Source organism: Haliaeetus leucocephalus, unplaced genomic scaffold (genome assembly GCF_000737465.1).
Source record: "Haliaeetus leucocephalus isolate CR32 unplaced genomic scaffold, Haliaeetus_leucocephalus-4.0 Scaffold556, whole genome shotgun sequence".
NCBI classification, from domain to species: domain Eukaryota; kingdom Metazoa; phylum Chordata; class Aves; order Accipitriformes; family Accipitridae; genus Haliaeetus; species Haliaeetus leucocephalus.
The window spans coordinates 326,824-346,601 of NW_010972992.1; the positions used below are offsets into that span (position 1 = coordinate 326,824).

Here is a 19,778-nt window from a genome sequence, read left to right on the forward strand (position 1 = left end):
CATCAGTCGTGGCACAGGTGTAAGGAGGTCCTAGGAAGCCCACCAAGTACCATGCCTGTGATCTTTTCAGGGAACCATGTCCCAGACTATCACAAATATTAAGACATGCTGAGGGTTCGTTACTACCATTGCAGATGAAAGCAGACCGATCACCAGAACCTGATGTATGGGAAGAGAAACTTGGCTGGGAGTACAGGAAAACCATTCTGAAGTTGAAGGCTGTCCTTCAGGGTGGACCTGATTATGAAAGGTAAAACCAACTCCACAAATGGGTCCCTGGCCATCATGCTTCGTATTTGGTGGAGAACCTGGTCAAGCCTTCTGTCCAGCTGAGACAGGAGGGAATTTAAAGCTGCGCATCCTGTGACTCTGCTCTGTCTAGCTTGAAGGCATTTAGCACATGAGTAGGTGGTGCTGTCATATTGCCCCCAGAAGTGTGCACACAAAGGGAAGTGAGGCAAGTAGGTGGGTTTTGAGCTGTGCTGCAGCTTCTGTGCAGTCCAGCAAACCACAGAGATATCTACATCTCCTAGGGCAAAAATATAGGTGCTTAAATGATTATGCACAGTTTTAGAGATTGTGATTGAGCCCTTTGGGGCCTGATCTCACATGTGGCTCTCAACCAGATGGCATCTGCAGGGAGATTCAAGATGTAGAGATAGATGTCCCTCTAATGTCACTCTTTAGGTCTCTATCGGTTTTGGAAATTGCAACCTTACACACCCATAATAGATTCTAATTACACAGCAGTTTCCCATCAGTGTTTTTCCACTGATGCCCACTGAATTATGCCTGACTTGCATCAGCGTGATGGGAAAGATGGTGTGTCTCCATGGAGTGTAGCAGAGAAGCTTTTGGGGAGATTTAGGGCTGCTATTTGCTTACCAGCTAGCTTCCAAAGCAACAAGCAGACCAGTTATTTGGGGAATGGATCATAGAGGACAGAAACAGCATTATGCTGTTCCTTTCCTGGGTCAGGAAAGGAAAAGCTTATAGCCTGGGAAGAGCAAGTTTTTACATGAGACCTATCCAGCTGAGATTCCTTCTTGATGGTTTGCTCTGAAAGCAAGGAGGCAGGCTGGAAGCAGCCCAGGTAGGACCAGTTTCATATTTGGACAACAGCATCATTCCCCTCCCCAGCGCCAGATATTTGGGCTGTTGCTATATGAAAGGCGCATTGCTCTTATTTATTACCAGCTTCAAGCACAAATGTTCCACCTTCCAGCATATTCTGCAAAATAGCACCTCTATCATGTTTGTTGAGTGGTTATGGGCTCAGGAGCTTCCCCTAACGGTTTGCTGATGTTTTATACACGCAGTGCAGATGGAAGAACCCAGGTGACCAGGGCAACGCAGCATTGGACATTACAAAGATACTTTGGGAGAGTGAGTGACCTGATGCAGAAAGTAGGACTGGGAGGAGAAATGGGGTGCTGAGAGGGCTCTTATTACAGTAACTGGTCATGGGAGAGCTAGGAGCGGACTGTCTGGCCCAGACTAATGCACCTGGAACCAACATTGCTGGAAATCTGGCTTGCTTGGGAAGAATTTCAGGTGTGCCCAAAGTTCTTGGGAGCTGATGCCGGCCCCATCATTTGTTCAGTAGGTTTCCATCAGAGATGGGATCTTGCCCCAGATGGAGACAACACTGTTCCGTGGTAAACTAGGCCAGTCATGTGGGAGGTGAGCTTTCCAGACAGGAAAGATATGCCTTTGCTGCCTTGCCAAGACCCTCCTCTGTGTTTGTTCTGCATGTGGGCTGAGAGTCAGTGTCTGAGTGGGCAAGCATCAGCTGCACTCACTTCCACATGGCTCAGAACTACTTGGTCCCTTTCAGGGATCCCATTTTTTATGGTCCTCCTTCTCCTGTGGCTTGTGCTCCTTGTTGCTCATCAGTCCCAGGCTCTTGGGAAGAGCTGTCACAGCAGGAGATAAGCCTCTCCACCCAAGCACCTTTAGGGGCTTTCCAGGACCCCATGAAAAAGGGGTAAACTTATGCCCTGTTTGGCTACTTCCAGATTTGTAGTGCCAGAAGGAATGATGCTGATTAACAGCCAAAGAAAAGACTTCCTAGGTTTATTGGTTTCAGTCTGATGCTTTCCATCAGTATTTCTCATTGACAAGACATTTCAGAACTGTTGTGCATTGATCATGTGCAGAGAATGGATTTGGCTGGTTCAGGTCTTGACCCAAAGATTTAGATGTACCTCCAGCTCCTGCTTTCTGAATGTAGCTGTATAGAAGTGTCTTATGACTACAGAAATATTTATCTCAGTTACAAACAAGCAAACCTAAGCTTCTCCTGACAAATGCATGCAGAAAATTCTTTTTCCTTTAGAAAGGAAGTAGGAGGGTGACAGAATCAGACGTCATAGATCTGTGATTATGAACTAAATTATTGATGTTCTTATAATGAGTCAAACTCTTTATTGCATCTGAATGTTAGATTATGACAGCTAATGGTCTATACAGTCTATTTGCTATATTATTTATATCAATCATCTAAACTACACCTAGTTCTCTCAATGTGCATGACTTTAAGGGTTGAAAGATTACTGCAGAGAAGAATTTGTGGATAGTAATTAAAATAAAAGCATTGAGTTCATCTCCATAGAACTTGATCTTTTCACTGATTTACAATGATCATTTACATATGTGATTTTCTTTTTTTTTTTTTTTTTTACATGCAGGGTTGTCAAGGGAGCAGAATTCTCATGAAAACAGCTATGATTTACTTCCAACATGGGGTTCAAGCTGGGAGGTAGCTGCTTAGACACTGAATTGCCTTGAGTTGCCTCCTCCTGTTTACCATTGTTTGTCAACGCATTGGGCAGCTGAAATGTCATAGGACTAAGATACCCTTTTGCTCCACGAAGACCAAGAAAATCATCACTGAAGTCATGAGTTCAAATACTCAAACATGTGCACATATAAATTTGTACCATCTTTTTAACAAAAGAACAAGTTAATGACAAACAAAGCGTTCTTCTGGATAATTTACAAGTGAAGCAAATGGCTACATTTGTCAATTAATTATTCAGACTAAATGGTTTAAGCAGGGTAACAGTGATATCTGTTTATCTTCAAGTCATTTCCCAGGCACTAAACAAGTTCTGGGCAGGTTTTCTTCTCTCTAAGAGATCAATATCCCTCATGTTTGTCTACCATAATATTTACACCTGAGCAGGATTATTGGGAAGGGCAAAAGTTGGACAAAGCACCTAGAAAAGAAAGCCACAAGCAAATGCTTCAAACTTTACAATTCACATTTATTTTGAAAAAATGTTTTGTTAAAAATACTCCTACAAAGGCATTGGAGCAGCAGGTTTCTGTTTCCTTTATAAATACATCTGATTTATTTCTTTCTTTATTTTTCTCAGTAACATCGAAAGACATCTGACAAAGCCAGGGGAAGCCCTGGTCTGAATGGAAGACACATCCCTGTGTAACAAGGACCTGCACACTATCTCCCCATTCACAATTAAAAAAATACAAATACTGTCATGAAAAGCATTACATTGTCCACAGGGCCACAGCCAACATACAGGATGACGAAGAGTAGGAAACCAGGGTTGGGGATGCCCCTGGAGCCCAGCTGATGTATCCTTGGACTAGTGGTAGGGGGATGACAAGATGTAGCATTGACTAGACACACTTGACTTTGGGCAGTTGAAGGATACACAGAATTTCCCCAGCCTATACTGCCAGCTCCTTCCAAAGCCGTGACAAGGAGGCCAGAGCCCAGCAAAATCTCCTCTCCCTACAAACCTTCCCAATGACATAGGCAGCTCCTCCACAAATCTTCCAGTGAAAGCTGACAGCTTCACCCCTTGTCACGTTGGAGGAGCCATAGGAGCAAACCACAGTAATCCAACACCCTGACAGGCAAGAGGATTTGTTGCCACAGTGCTCAATCACCCTGCTACATTACTGCTACCTCCCCATCTCACCTTTCAGACCTCAGCATAAGGCTTCCTTCCCCCAGGACCTTCTTGCTTTCTCCCTTGCATTGCTGACCTGGGCATTAGTCTCCAAGCTAGGAAAAGATCCTCCCTGCAAGGACTCCTTTAAAATGGAAACATGGACAGCTATGTTGGCTCTTCAGTTCCTCCAAAGCCCATTGATATATGGCATCTGGGGCTGCAGAGGGCAGTTTGACTGTCTGTGCCCAGCTCACCCTGAATGAAGGTCTTCGAGCTCCTAGTTGCAACTCACCTGTGTCCTGCACCCCACCACCTCTCAGACCATGGCTTGGCTAAGTGAGTGGGGATCACGGCTTTCCTTGGGGCAGTGCTTTGAAGCACCACGCTCATTTCTCCAGCAGGAACTGCTACCGCTTGGCTCTGGCTTCAACCCCTTGAACACTCCCACAAAACTTAAAATGGAGCCTCAAAGCATGCCCTGGGTAGACTGACTTCAAAGTCCATCCAAAACAGATGGCATGGCAGGGAGTGACACAAGGGCAGCAAAGCCTTTCCAAAGCAGACCTGGGAATAGAAATCGTGTCCTGAGACTGATGGGCATGCTCATTTACCTGTGGGTAAGAGGCAGGGTTGGACCCTTTTCCCTGAACTATCCCATGGGAACATTGACTAAGGATCCTGCCACACCTGTCCCAGTTTCATACAACTTTCTACTTCTTTATCCAGGAAGATCTGGGATGCGAGGTGGCTGGTGTTTCCAGGGAGGAAAGGGAGGAAGACAGATAGGCAGAGGGGGGATTTTTTCATGGGAAGAAATATAGCTAAAACCAGGTTCCCTGCAGAGACATGCTCAGCAAGCTCCAAGGAAGGGAATCCTTGGTGATGGCCCAAACCTAAACAAACCATCCTGCCCTCCTATACTGAGGAAGGGACAGAAGGCAAAGAAACAATGCAGAGAACAGACAGTTGATGATGGAGGGCAAGCAATACAAAAGAAAAGGATGCAAGGGTCACAGGCTGAAAAGTGGATGGAGAAGACACTGAAGGAGGGCATCCAACAGAATGCCCCCCAGTGCAGGGGTCTATGCTTGGATCCATAAGTGAAGGAACAGATGCAAACCACCTATCCCTGATTTCTCCCCCTCCAGCTCCAGCAGGACAGCAAGGGCTGTGCTGTGATGTGTGGTCTTGGTTCAGGAGGGCCATTATTAAGAGGGGAAAAGTGAAGCCAGGACCTCAGCAGAAGAATCTGGATGACCTAGGAGAAGGACCACAGCCTGGCACACTGGAGATGTGTGCACCAGGCATTGCTCTCCTTGCAGAAGGGGCACGTGTCAGGGCATCCACAAACTGCAGTTGTTTGAGAGCCCAAACTCACGTTTAGTCTCTCCAACTCCCTCACCCTCCAGGCAGTCTTTCCTTCCACCCCTGTTCAAACCAGGTTTTTTGCTGCCCAGATCTTCTCACTGTTTGACGGGACAGGGGTGACCAGAATTGTCTGTCCACTCTGCACATGGCTGATCCTGGGTAGGATAAGCTGGGGTGTCTCACTTCCTTCCACTGTTGAGCAGCTTGGAAGAAAACTCTGGAGATTAAAGGCAAGATGGTCAGTGCTTCTACTGGCCTGAGGGACGTAGCCACAACTTGACTGTGTGACCCTGAGCTAGTCCTTACTCCAGAAGCACCGCAGTCTTTTGGGAACTGCTGCAATTTGAACTCAGCTGTTTAAACAGGAATTGTACCCTGACTTCTTTGTGGCTGTCAGTCTGCATTTCTCTGTACCTCAGTCCTGTGGAAAGCCTTGGCTTGCCCCTAGGACATGTGCTTTACTGACTGTGAGGTGCTCAGTTATGGTGGGACCAGATACAGTGGTCACTAGAAGGTGGGCTGGCCAACATGAAACCCATAGCCCTGCAACCTGGATTCCTCATATGAGGGTTGGGCTGTCCTACAATAAAAGCTGTGATTGACATATGTCCCGAGTGCTCCTGGGGTCAAAAACACAGGAGCTGGGATTTTCAGAGGAAAAAACCAGAAACATCAGAGAGTTTATTAAATCATCAGCTAGAAATACACTTGTCATCTCCCTTCCAGTCCCTACCGGAGAGGAGAGCCCAGAGGGGGCCAAGCAAGAAGCAGTACACCAAACACTGTGTCCCTTCCCTGGTCTCCTACAGCATACAAGGCTCTGCAGGGGCCCAGGACTACATAGTCAAGGACCCCTTCTGCTCCAGACAGGCCCTTCTCCCACATTCCTGGGCTGCTCTGCAGAGGGAAATGGATCACTGCCCATGTCAAATAGCTTTTCACTTATGCCATCAAGGTAGCCTAAGCAACAGAAGGGGGTTTTTGTCCAAATCTAAATTGTCCCCAGGACATAAAGAGAAAGTTCATCTTCAGAGCTGGGCCAGCACTCACAACTGAACCTTGCACTTAATACCTGTCTGTATCTTGTCCTGGAGCCCCCAGCACTCAATGCCTGCTCTGGGGTGCCTCTGGGATTTCACTGCATGCACCCAGCCCAGCCTTGAATCACTCCATTGCACCGAGACCTGTTTGCCTGTTTTAGGAGCTTGTCCCAGGCTCCTTTCCTGCATTTTCATCCTTGAGGCAGTTCTTGTGGGTCCATCTGGACTCTTGGTTAGATACCCAAGCAACCAGCAGCAACAGCCAACCTCCAGTGCAGAGGGGCAACAGTCTCACTGTCAGAAACCAAGCCATAGCAGAGGAAGGAAAGAAGGAAAGGGACCTCTCCTTACGCCAGGATCCCCCTCTGTGCATAAGGTTCTCTGAAACGTAAAAGAAGGTTTCAGGTGAGGATGCTTCCATAAAAGCTTCCACATCCAGAGCATGATGCACCATCAAGACAGTCTCCCTTCTGCTGTTTGAGGCACTGATGACACATTGCAGCTCTGAGTCCCAGGGATGCATTGTGCTACACAAGGAATTGGGAGGAGGAAGCACGCGGTTTCCTCTGACATGGGAAGCCCTTTGGTTCCACAGAGAAATCCTTCACCAGCAAGAGTGAAGAATGGAAAATCAATGATGCCTGATAGAGACTTTGGGCTTTTAAGAGGTTTAAAATGTGTCAGTCCCAAGAATATGAGAGTATAAAAGAAGTGCTGTAAGAATGCTGTTACACACCCCATGCCCCCAGGCATCTGTGACCCAGAAAAACTGGAAGAGGTATTTTTGTGTTGAGGAGATTATTCCTCCACAAATTTGTCCAGTCATCTTTTGAATCCATCCAATGCTTGGTACCAATGTGCTCCAGCAGAGTTCCACCCTTCAATCATTGTGCTTTGTGCCAAAGAATATTCTGCTTCACCTGCCTTAGTGCTTTTATTGTGAGAAATAGTGACTGCTGTTTATTCACCTTACTCGCATCTTTCCTGATTTAATGGCATGAGATTTTTTATCATCATGGTTTACCTCTGCCAGAACAAGAATCAAAATCTATTTATCTTTTATACCTCCCAAAGACCTCTGGCTGTTCCTGAGGCCCATATCTGGATATTTCTTAGTTTCCATGTATCCCTTTTGAGTTGAGAAGAACAAAAGTGTCGCCAGCACTTGAGAAGCCAGCACATCAGAGATTTACTGGCTCATGACAACATTCTTGTGTGAAGGCTACTGAATGCTAATATTTGTTAGCAATCAGAGACTTCACATTTATTGTCCACTAGCAAAGGCCAAGCAAGGACGTGGATTTGCCACACCATCTGTCTCAGGCTGGTGTCCACAATGCCTGAGAGGCACTGTTCAGGTGGGGTCTGGTGCTTTTGTCAACCTCCATCTCCCAGATGCACAGACCAGCTCACTCACCACAAACTGGAGTCAGTGAGCTGGAAGTGCAGAAGAAAGGCAATTTGGGAAAAGGGGTGATTTGACTGTCAGCTTAAATCTCAGGTTAGAATAACATGCTTCCCCCTAGTCCTCCCTGAATGTTTTCTGTTAGTTTTTGCTAGCATAGCTGTTTGGCTATTAAAGACTTGACAAAGTTTAATCCTTTCCTCCTAGACTTAGTAGAAATCATCAAAGGATACAGCATGACATCTGTCCAGGAACTGAAGACCAACCTTAGAGGTAGAAGTAGAAGCTACAGTTGAGGCAACTGAAAAATTCCTGAAATTTACCGGAATGAAAAAACTGGAAAAGGGTCAACCAAACACTTGTTGTTCTTTTTTCATGAAGGCAAAACAGAGTTCCTGAAAAAAAAAGAGGCACACAAGGTCAAATCTTGTGGCTTGTTTGCAGGAATGGCAGTCAGGGGCACTATGAATATCTAACAGTCTGTGGTTGGAGTGAGCAAGTCAGTGATCATACAGTGCTACAGAAATGGGACTGCTGCTGCACTCCTACTAAGCACAGGACTGCAGAGAAATTTCTTGCAAAACTGAAGAAAAAAAAAGAGAGCGAAACTGCTGAATCAATTTTAAGACAGCTGAGAATGCAGATTAAGACAAAGATTTGTGGGGAGAGAGGACTTCTCACTTCCAGTCCCAAACTTCTGCAGATAACATTTGTCAGTCAAGTTGGCAGGAATAACAGACGGAGAGCAATAAGGTGAATTCTAGGAAATATTTGTAGAGTGCAGGGGGTTTTCTAGGAGAACTATGGAAAATTGTAACACATATGGAAGCAAACACAGACCAAAGTTGTGTCCTATCTTTGGGAAGGGCTCAGTAGCTACAAGAAGCAAAGTCATCCTAGAGAAGTCTAAAGACAAGGTCAAATTTGACTGAAGATAAAAAAAAAAAAGTATATTCTGCATAGTAGGAGGATTCTAGCAGCTCTCAGCAATGACAAGATGAAATCAGCAATACAGAAGAGAATTTTTTGGTGGCAATTGCTCGTGAGACAGCCAGTGGCAGAACTGCATTGAACTGTGAACATGGTGGAACCAACACAACAAGCAGATGGGACCAGGGCTCAAGTCACAAACTAGAGCTCCAGGACAGAATGTGGTTGTATTGACTGCAAGCAGGTACAGCTCAGATCATGCAACTCTGACAACATGTCATTTGGCTTAATTGATCGATATAAAGGACTATTAGTCCTAGAGCTGAAAGCATGTCAAACACCAGTTCACTAAAAGATTGCAGCGTAAAAGGAGGGGAACACAGCAAAGAAGATAATTTTTAGCATGCCTTTAATGACATTGGATAACTGCCAGCAGAATATAAAAATGAAGTTGGTACTACATCAGTTGTTCATATAACTTTGAAGGAGGAAATGCTAAATCCTGTAAGTGAAGAACTTGCAAGTATGTAAAATTTTTGAAGATGGAGAAAGACCTACATTAAATCAGTCTTGAATTAGACACACAGGAAGATGAAATACATTAAAAAAATAGACTCCACTAAAACAAACGAGACAACAGTGATAATTCCAGACACTCTGGATTCATACATCCAAGGCAGCCACAGATTTATTATATCATCAGAGGATACAACTGTTAATGATGCAGCAGAGTTCAAGCCCTGACTCCAGGTTTCATATAAATCAGCCTGGAAAATATAACAAGAAGTTTTTCTCAACTGCTCAAACCCACCAAGAGGTTTTCTCTACAGGCCACTGCTAATCTGCAGCCTGTGTGATGATTACTGGGAGAGAACCTTTCCTTTAACACCAATTCAAAGAACAACTTCAATGGGTGTGGGAAAAGAATTATTAGTATAGCCAGCACCTAATACTGATGAAACATACTCTCTCCTTTGCTCATGAAATGCCAGACCAGGAGGCAACTGGATAGTGCTTAAGCAGCCAGTGGAGAGCACAATCCTGCTATTGTGGCTGGCCAACAGTCCCTTTATGGCAGATCTTCCAAGCCAGAGCTACATGAAGATGTAGCACTGCTTTCTCCCCAGCCTTGCACGGGGTACCATTTTATATGCACATAGTTCTCTTCTTGCTAACGCTGGTGCATACTGGTCAACGATGCTAACAAGATGACTCCACTATATAATGACTAGCATGGTGCTGGGGGATAAAACTGCATTTGAATTACATTTGAATTATAATACTAAATTAATACTGCATAACCAGTAAACCCCGTGACAGCCACATTTACCCAGATTACATGGAAGCCCTGTACATGGATTACTGCTCAGTAGTGAGGACACTATGGAGAGGAGAAGCCAGACTGTAGCAAGCAGCTCCTCAGTTGCTGCAAACCACAAATCTCCCTTAAGTTTATGAAAGGTAGTTCTGACATTTTACTGGGGAGGGGGGAAGATAATTTGGGAAGGGAAGTGCAGTTCATAGTGCCCTGTTTCTGTGACCCCACAGCCGGCAAGGGCAACTGATTCCTCATGGCAATGCTCTATCTTACAAGTTTGTCTTTCCTTTTGCCTGGCACACCCCTGTGCTGTTAATTCCAGGTAAAGGGCTGGTAGCAACAGTTGAAAATGACCCACTAAATGTATTTTAACTTTTTACTATCCACATACATTTTGCTTTCTCCACTCTGCCCCATGATGATCTGCATGATTCGACCTTATCACTGGCCAACCAACTTAGTGTTTTCAACCTAGCATCCTGCTCACCTCTCCTACCGGCTGCTTTCGCCAGGCACGGGTGACCCTCAACAGCAGATGGCAGTGGGAAACAGAGGAGGAGAAGGGTAGGTCTGGGAGGTAGCTTGAAAGGTGGAGGGGAAATGTGAAAATTGCAACAAGCTGCCTGAAAATCTCATTGTCAAAATTTTTCTTAAGTATTCACACATGCACACATACACATGCACATGCACAACAGGATTTCACAGTGTCAATGTTAGCAAGTGCCTTTTCCCCTTGTTACATGTTCTCCCCGTGAAGTTGAATTTTGCCATTAGACTCATATTTCATAGCAGTACATTTGATACCCATGAAATAAATATGTTAAAGTCACTTCACTGACTCTGCCCTCCACTGGAGCACGCTCCAGAAGCATTTACAACCAAAGTACTTTACAGGAACTTGGTTCCTCGTGCTCCCAGGAGAGCTGGAGGGATGCAGAAAATTGCAGTGTTTGATGGTTCATTTCTATTTTAGGTCCAGTTCTCCATTAGTCCTACACAGTCAAATACAGACAGATGTCACAGCGATGCCTGGTATAAACAGATGGGAATGTGTTACTTTTAGTACCAACACCATATGATTTTTGGTCAGAAGAAGAGACAAGGATGTGCTTTCTCTGTCCTGCAGACAGCTGCCACGGCTTTGGTGAGTTGCGGCACTGAGCTTGGTATGGTCCCATCCTTCACAGTGGGTTGGGTCTGGTAGGTAGATGTGTATATGCTAGCCAGTGAGGAGATTCAGTGCATTAAGACAAAATGTCTCCAAATGAAGAAGACCTGAAGTGCCCTTCCAAGTCCTGTCTAATAATGACTGGCTCTGAAGGGATGCTGCCCGGCCATTGCTCCTCCTTAGTGTCTGCAGGAATGTAAGGGATGGTAGAGAACAGTCAAGAATTGTCTGGGAAGGACAACTGAAGGGCATCATGTGCTCCTTCCACATGGCTGCCCCACAGGAATTTGCTGGTGAGTTTTCTAGACAGACAGCTCTCCTTGCAAAGCTCCCTTGTACATAAAGTAGCCGGATGGCTGTGGCTAGACAAATTGGCACAGCATCATGCTTCCCTCACCCTGGACTGCCACCAAATAGCTTCAGACATGCCTTTGGGAAAGACTGACAACTGTTCCTTGTTAAAATACAGCAGCTACAATGTGAGATGGAGACACACCATGTGAGCAGTTCTCACTGCTGCTCCACACTTCTACAGGACAGGGTGCACCAAGAAGCTTCTTGTTTCTCTGTGTGCCCTCTGCAAGCACTTTGTGTGGTTTAGTTGACACCATCGATTTTTGCATGCTGGTCTTTAAAAGTTGAGTCCACTTCCTGATCAGGAGCAGTGCTTTTTAAATGCAAAGGCATTAAAAGCATCCCTCCACTAGATACACAGGCGAAAACAGACTGGATATAGGACAGACAGCTGATTATGCCCAGGCACCACGTGCATACAGCATGCCTATAGTCCACTCATCCATCACTCTCTCTCCATCATATTCTGCCATCTGAAAGAGATGCAGGGCAATGGCATTGCTGTCAGAAGGGATGCACTGTGGACACTGAGCGCAGCATACTCCCTGTAGAATACACTGGGTACTCCCTGTGTACCCAGCACACACCCGCTACTGATGTTCACACGACTACAGATGCACTTTCGGATGCAAGACCAGGGAAGTACTGTATACAAATGAAAAGGCAATCCTGCGCTAGAGATTTCAGATGAATAAGGGCTGGAGGGAAAATTCCTCCAGTGAAGGCCCCTGGTGCTGAAGCTGTGCACCAAACTTTGGGACAGTGCAAGAGCTAAGCAGAGAAGTAACTCTCACTTGTAGGGAATGGTCTGCTGCCACTCCTAAGTGCTTCGTTGTCAGATCTGGTCTAAAAGTGGAAAATGCTAAGAATTTTATGAATGGCCTCATATTTTACAAGCAGTCTAGGGAGATGATGTCTGGCCACAGAGGCCTAGACAGCTTGGGATTTTCATCCATGGCAGACACACTTCCTCTTGGGTTCAGCTCCCGGAAAGTACAGCAAACCAGCTCCCAATGAACATGCCTTCAACAACCCATGCTGCTGAAAATGAGTGGAGGATGACATAGAAATGGCAGACAAGGGCTTGTAAACACAAGTTATGCTGGCCATGGCCACGAGATGTGTGGAAACATGCCACATAGGGCCAGAGGAAGGTGGGTGGTGGTAGGCATGTTTAAAAGGATACAAGGTGGTGCTGAACAGGGCGAACAAGCTCATTTGTACATCCCTGCACTTGCTTGGTGGTATTTACACATACCAAAGACCTGGTCAGCAACTAAAGTATTTATTTCAGTTATTTATAAATCCACTGATTGACCATTCAGCTCCAACCACAGCATTTTGCCTCCAGAGACCTGGGTTACCAGATCAGAGTTTTTGCCTTTGCTCTCCTTGAGGCGACTGGCTGAGAGCGAAGCTGCCTCAGAGCCCCCAGCTCATCGTCTAACAAAGGGACTGGGTCCCCGAAGGGCACAGAGCACATCTGCAGAGTTTGGCTACTGTAGTGAACCATCCACAACCTGGCAGCTAACACAATTCAGACTCCCAGAAACCATGTGCCATGAGCTCCTCTTAGAGGACCGGGCTTACCCTGCCTTTCTGTGGTCCATTCACCAATCTGACACCTTTCTAAGCAGTGAGACATTTCCAAAGGGCTCTGACAGCCAGCTGTGGAGTCATCATTCCCTCCCACAATCCATCCACCCTCTCCGTCTTTCCCTCCCCCCTGCAAAAAAAAACCCCAAACCCACAAACCCTCTGTGATGCTGCTCACCCCTGCACCAGCAACCCTGAATTGAGCAGGTGGTCATTTCATCTTGGCAAACAACTGGAAACCCAACAGTTAGAAACATCTGTCAGGCCATGACAAATTGCAAAATAACAAACAAGCAAACGGGAGGAAATGTGCATATAAAAAAATTTTTTTCCTGGCATATTGTCAATAAGCTGCAATTTTTCCTTCCACAGGGAAGGGATTTAAGTTCTTGAATGATATGATGCTTGGAGATGTCATTTCTTTTTCATTAAAAAAAACCCCAACCAACCAAAAATTTCCAACCCCAAACTCACAAACTGGTGTTAACAAAACAAGGTAAAAGGACAAATCTCCCAACAATGACAACCGAAAATAAAGGTACACATCAGCATTTGTAATCAAAAACTACTACATACTGTATCTGGGAAGTCTTCTGGGAAAAGATCATTGGCATCTAGTGAGGACATCACTATAAGTCTTGTGCATATGATATGTATGAGACAATGATGCCATTGGAGGGTGGATGGACGGACCCTTAGGAAACTGTCACTCACAAAACTGTTCCATGACAAGAGAAAATAAGAGATGTAAAAAGGATTGGTTTTCCCCATCCCCACCCCCCCCAAGCGTTACAGATTCCTTCTCATTTGTCGGAAACAGCCTCTTCTAGTCTCAGTTTATTTGTTTTTAAAAAAAAAAAAGTCTTCAGCTTTTGAAGAAGTCCATCAATTTCTGAGATGCACTTGGTTCTGCAGCACCAGAGAGCTTCAGCTCTCTCCCCCCTTTGATTTGCTAAAAGGGGCTTTCGGGAAGGACTGCTGGCTGCAGGACATTCCCAGAGCCGCCATCCCATGTGAGAAAGAGAAGTGCTTCTCGTGACCTTTCTTTGCATTCATCTTCTTGAAAAAGTCTCATTGCTCCAGAGGTGTGTGGGCCCAGCTGCAGCAGCCTTGTGCAAGAGGAAACAGATGAAGCTGCTCTCTTCTCTTCCTTTGGAGACTCCCATTGGTCTTGGAGCCCTTTTCAAGAATGCAATTGCTTTATTATTATTTAAAAATATTTCATAGTTTGTTTTTTTTTTTTTTCAAAATAGCTGTCTTTTTTTGTTCCCTTTTTCCATTGTTTAAATTCTAGAAGCTCTTGGCGACTTCTCATTGTTGATGACAGGGTGTTTCTTCCTGTTGCCATGATCCTCAGAGCAGCTGCCTGTCTCTGGTCCGTGCAGAACACTCAAGAACTGGAGCTTGGACATACAGGGGCAAAGGGGAGCAGGGCCTCAAGGAAGAGGAGTAGGAGGACACGTAGCTATCAAACCTCCACAGACTGAATTTGGTTCATCTGTGCTCTCATCACCTGGATACTGTTCAGTATTTTCTTCTGGTGTCCTGCTAAAGTGACCCCAACTCGCAGAATGTCCCTTTGGGAGGAAAAGAAACAAACACCGCATATGTATCAGAAAACATTTTCTCACAGCAGAACAAGCCCATATATGAGCGTGGTGCATAGGGAGCTGAAGTCTCCATAGATTTATTCCATAAATGCAACAATGCATGCAAACCTGGTGAAACTTCTACTCTTTCTCTTTGACTCTTCCTGGCTTATCCTCCCAATCTTTGCATTTGCTACCTATCTGCAGCACCCCCAGAGTACTGGAACCTCATCAGAGAGTGTGAAACCAAATACCACAGGCTCTGCTCACTGCTTTGTAAGTGAATTTGCCTTAGGTTTTCTACCCTTACATTGCTTTGTTTCTTTCTTTGCATGTTTCGATTCTCTCTCTCATTCTGTGACACAGTAACCCATTTTTTCCATCCCTGGAGACATATGAACGGGACGTGCTACACCCTCATCAGTGTGAATCTCACTCCCCCTGTGCAGGGCTCTTCTTGCTACTTTTGCTTTGATCTGATGCGGCCATGAAGTGATAAACTTTTGCTACTTGTCCTCTTTGCTAAATCACAGCAATCTAATTTTTGCACTGCTTTTATTTTTTATAGATATTAGACATCTGGGAAAAATAAAGGTCAGGCCAAGAGCATAAGTGTGACTCTGCATTGTCCTATCTGTGATCACTCCAGCTGAATTTGCTACTCATCTCTCTCTTGGTGGACAAATCTCAGTCACAAATTCTGATCAGGGAACGGATAGCATTCGTAAGATGTTACCCATACCTGACTCAGTTGCCTTTTCTCCTTCCTTAAGTGTTAGGAATGGACTTTTAAGAGGAAGTGTGGCAAAACCTTTGCCTGTTTTAGAGTGGAAGTCAATGGGCAAAGAAGGGTAAACAGGAGCTCCAAGGAAAAGTGGAAAAAAATCCTCTAGCACGAATGGCACATGAGCCCGTATATTTGCTTTAGAGCTTGCTTTAGACCTTGTCTCTTTGGTCAAACAAAAGGAGCCTAAAGAAGGAAAGCTGGGCGTGGGGCTATGCCACAGATTTACGCATTCTGGCTGGTGGTAACTGGTTGGAGACCACCGCTGGAGCATGCTTCAGCCCATGCCCCCTGAGATCGGTGTGAGAGTGAACATCCAAGACACAGCTTTGCTGCCGCCCAGACTCCTGCTCAGCAAAACAACTGGAAACCTGCTAGCACACTACACAACTCTGGCTGCCAGGATGGTGTCCTTCACAGTGACTGCTTTTCTTGCTGCAAGGGCTTTCCATTCCCTCCTCTGCCCCAGCCAGATGCACTGAGCTAGAGAATTTTCCTCCTTGGAGAAGTTTGGCACTTTGACTTTTGCTTTTGTTCTGATTGGGAACAAGGACCAAAGTCTTCACTCACATCTGTAAACCAGAATAAGACTGTGGCCCTGCACAGCCTTGTGCTTCCTAAGCTTTCTGCCCTGGACATAGATCATTTGGTGGCCCAGGTGGCCCAGACTGCAGACAAACCAGTGAGAAACCTTTCAAGCAGGTCAGTGTTGAACCCATGTGGATTTGGTGAACTGAATTAGTCTTCAGTAAACATTTACACTTTGCTGGCTATCCAAATTTGAAGAAAACAGTGTCTTATGGCGATTCAGCTCCACTTACATGATTATCTACTTCTGCAAAGACCAGCAAACATTAGAAGGTGGTTTCAAGTAATATCACAGCACTATTTCCCAAGGAAAAAGGACTTGGAGTGTCCTCTCTATTATTATGTCCAGCCAAGCAAGCGAGAAATGTGGAAGGGAGGTTTGTCAAAACTCATGGGGACATGAGCTGAGGATACCCTTGTGATTGTGATGAAGGCACTTGGAGAGGACTTGGAAGATATTGTGAGAGACATGGTAAGGAACTGGGAGAAGTGGCATTTAAGGGACACTGAGCATGTCTGTGAAAAAACAGACTTCATTAGCTGGACTGCCTGCAGAACTGTACACTTATACATATATTTTGCACATAGCACAACCTAGGCAGGGTTGGGTTGTGGTGCAGGTGTGACGTCCCAGTTTGGTCAAAGTTCTTCTTTCCTATCCTTCAGATTTTATGGACCCTCTTTCTGTTGCACGCACACAGCCTACAGTGTGCCAGAATCATCCCCAGGGCCTTGGGGTTGTACCACAGATGTACTGAAATAGTCAGAATTGCCATGTGAATTTCCTGGCAGCAAATAAGAACAAAAAGCCAGAAAAGGTCAGTTTGGCTGTTTTTGTGAATAGATTCTGATACATTGGTAGATTTAAAGTCTGGAATTAGGCACCAAATCCAAAAACCTTCCTGGTAACCAGACGTCGTTGCACTTACAGATGGCTTTAATGCTTGGTGCTTTCTTAGGCAGGGTTTCTAAAGCTAACTGCAACCAACTACAAATCTTTCACCAGAGGCATCAAAGCCCCAGCTAGGCCCAAGGGATTTCAAAAACCACCACAAATGGATTTCAACTGCCTGCTTTCTCTGAAGAACTTGTGAAGATTTTGCCACTGAGGAATGTTTATAGTGATGCAGGAGAATTCAGAACAAACTTGAAACCATCTGGACTTTCAGAGGCCTTTCTTAGGTAGAAATTTGTTTGCAGCATGCTAGTCTCCATTGCCAATACACCATACATCCAAGAGGACTGAGAAGTCTAAAAGTGCTTGAGTGGCTGGAGAATTGCCTGGTGCCGGCCTGAAATCTCCATTTGTTCCATGCTGGGGTTTTGGAGACCCTTGTGGGGGGTTGTTTTCGCAGTGAGGACATGCATTCTGCAGATTCAGAGTGACAGACAGACACACAGTCTGGAGACAAGACAGCCTGCAGAATGGAGTAGTTCTGCAGAAACTGAATACACTAGAAGTGGGTCCACAAATCAACAAATTCTATAAAACTACATCATGTGAAAATAAAAACTAATTCAATAATGACCAACTGTTGTTAAACTACTGAGACTTCTCCTTGTGCTTTGGGACTAGAAGCCTGGGCACTTACTCTACAGTCATCTGAGATACTACGTCAAAGGTGGTGAAGCCAGCACTGGCAAAGCTCTCCTTGTACTGGCTCATCTTGATGGCATCCAGCCATTCATCCACAGTGTTGAAGCTGGTATAATCCGGGATTGTGCGGTCAAGTAGGGGGAGGTTCATCCTGCAACACAGAAATGGGGAATGAGCAGAACAAACAGCAGCAAGCATGTGTATTTCTGCACCCTCCATCAGCTGGAAGGACCTGGACCAGCATCATTCACAGTGCCTGCACCGCACTGTATTATGAAGTACCACCCAGAAAGCACTCTACTCAAATGAGGGAAGGAGGATTGTGCAGAGCATCACAGAAGTCTTTCTAGATCAGTTTGTACAGAACGGGTAGGAGCCATCGAAGATGATGGAATGCAGCTCTAAAATCCTGGCTGCACAAGGGGAGAAAGTACATTCTCATAATGGGGCTAGTGCTTCCCACAAGTTGGTGTATCCCCACCCAGTCCAGGGAAACATGATACTGCCTGAGGAGGCTTTATTTGCCTCCACTGCATATGAGACTGGACTACCAAAGCAACCTCACCCATCCAGCAATCACATGTACATGAAACCAAGATGCTCCTCTAACTGTGCAGAGTACACCGTCCAACTCAATGAACTGCCTGTGTTCACCAGGTCTAACCTGTCCAAGAAGAGGGACCAGAGTGACCGCGACATCTTTTAACACCCTTCGTATAAAGGGCCAAACAACACAGGCCAAGCTGCCTCTAAAATAGGGAGGCCTAGAGAGATGCAAGGATGGTTCCCACCAGGACACAAAGGACAGCAGGTCTGCAAATAGAAGCCAAAGGACAAGAGGAAGACAGGTACATACCCAGAGGAGAGAGGTGCCATGGCTTTCAGGCTGTTAGGATTTCGGATCATTTTATCTAAGGTGTTGACAATTTGCCCAAATTTGGGTCTGTGGTTTCGATCCTTCTGCCAACAGTCAAGCATTAGCTGGTGCAGGGCATTTGGACAATCCATAGGTGGTGGCAGCCGATAGTCCTGCTCGATAGCATTTATCACCTGCAAGAGGAGAAAAAGAGATCAATACAGTTGCAATAAAACCTATTTAATTAATAATGTTCCTTTTCTTGGATCCTGAGGGTGACTGGCATGGCCAGTCATACTGCAGCAGGGCTGCTCTGCCTGCACTTATGGCTGCCTATCACCTCTGGCACCACCATGCACTAATCTCTAACTCCCAGCCCTGTGCATGTCATGTTGTCCTCTGAGGTGATGCCAGCCTTGCTTAGCTGAGATGCAGCCTTGCTGACTACTTGTGATGGATGAGCCATGTCCACCAGTTTCCTAATCTGGCGAAAGACAGCATCCCCGCTACCTTGACAAGGATGTGTGAGCCCACAGCTCCAGGCATGAGAAAGGTGAGTCAGAGAGAAGGGTTCATGTTTTCAGGCAGGTACACAGCAGAACACAACAGCTCACTGGGAGAAGAACATCTCCATCCAGTGAAGGGTCTGCGTGTGAGTGACAGACAGGGAAAGCTGCCTGTGTTTTCCTTCCTCCAGTGGTGCTTTCTACCCCTGCCAAGAACCCAGCCCTTCCAGGTGACAGGGTCGTGCCATGGGACAGGGCTGGGTGCACTGAGCCAGCAGCAAGAGCTGGATCTCCCCACAGACCTGCGCACACGCAAACTGAAGCACACAGTGGGGAGGACCAAAACCTTGGTCAGCAGAGCCAGACACAAGAGAACTTTGCTACAGCATGCAAAGAAGGGTTGCAGCACACCTTGCCTAAGCCACCCTGCAGCTCTGTGGGCCAATGCAAGAAGGCTTTGGCTGCTGCCTGTTTGGTCTCTCCTTACTGCACCACAGGACCTGGGAAAATGTCTGGCCTTGCAACGTTCAGTGGAATTAGCATGTGCACAAGGGCTAAAGGATCTTCTTCAAGGGGAATCCCATCTCCCTGTCACCCTGCACCTGTAGCCCTCCATCCCCTCCTGGGTAATGAAGGAGGATGGAGCTGCACAGCTTCTTCCAGGGGCATATGTTCCTCTGACAGAGGCATGTGACAGGCAGGCTTCTCCCACCTTCTTGGCCTTATGCATTCTGTGGTCATACACACAGCACGGGC

The 19,778-nt window shown here is 45.9% G+C and overlaps 1 protein-coding gene across 5 annotated transcripts in view; it reads right to left on the reverse strand.

The window, feature by feature from the left end:
- Nucleotides 1-14,368: 14,368 nt before the first annotated feature.
- Nucleotides 14,369-19,778, reverse strand: part of EPHB2 (EPH receptor B2) — an 89,903-nt gene continuing 84,493 nt past the window's right edge. For all 5 annotated transcript variants that reach the window (XM_010577152.1, XM_010577155.1, XM_010577154.1 and 2 more), the window contains exons 13-15: nt 18,517-18,710; nt 17,656-17,811; nt 14,369-14,679 (exon numbers count right to left, since the gene is read on the reverse strand). In XM_010577152.1, coding sequence (XP_010575454.1) covers nt 14,571-14,679; nt 17,656-17,811; nt 18,517-18,710 — 459 coding nt within the window. In that variant the 3' untranslated portion in view covers nt 14,369-14,570. The remainder of the gene's footprint in view (nt 14,680-17,655; nt 17,812-18,516; nt 18,711-19,778) is intronic.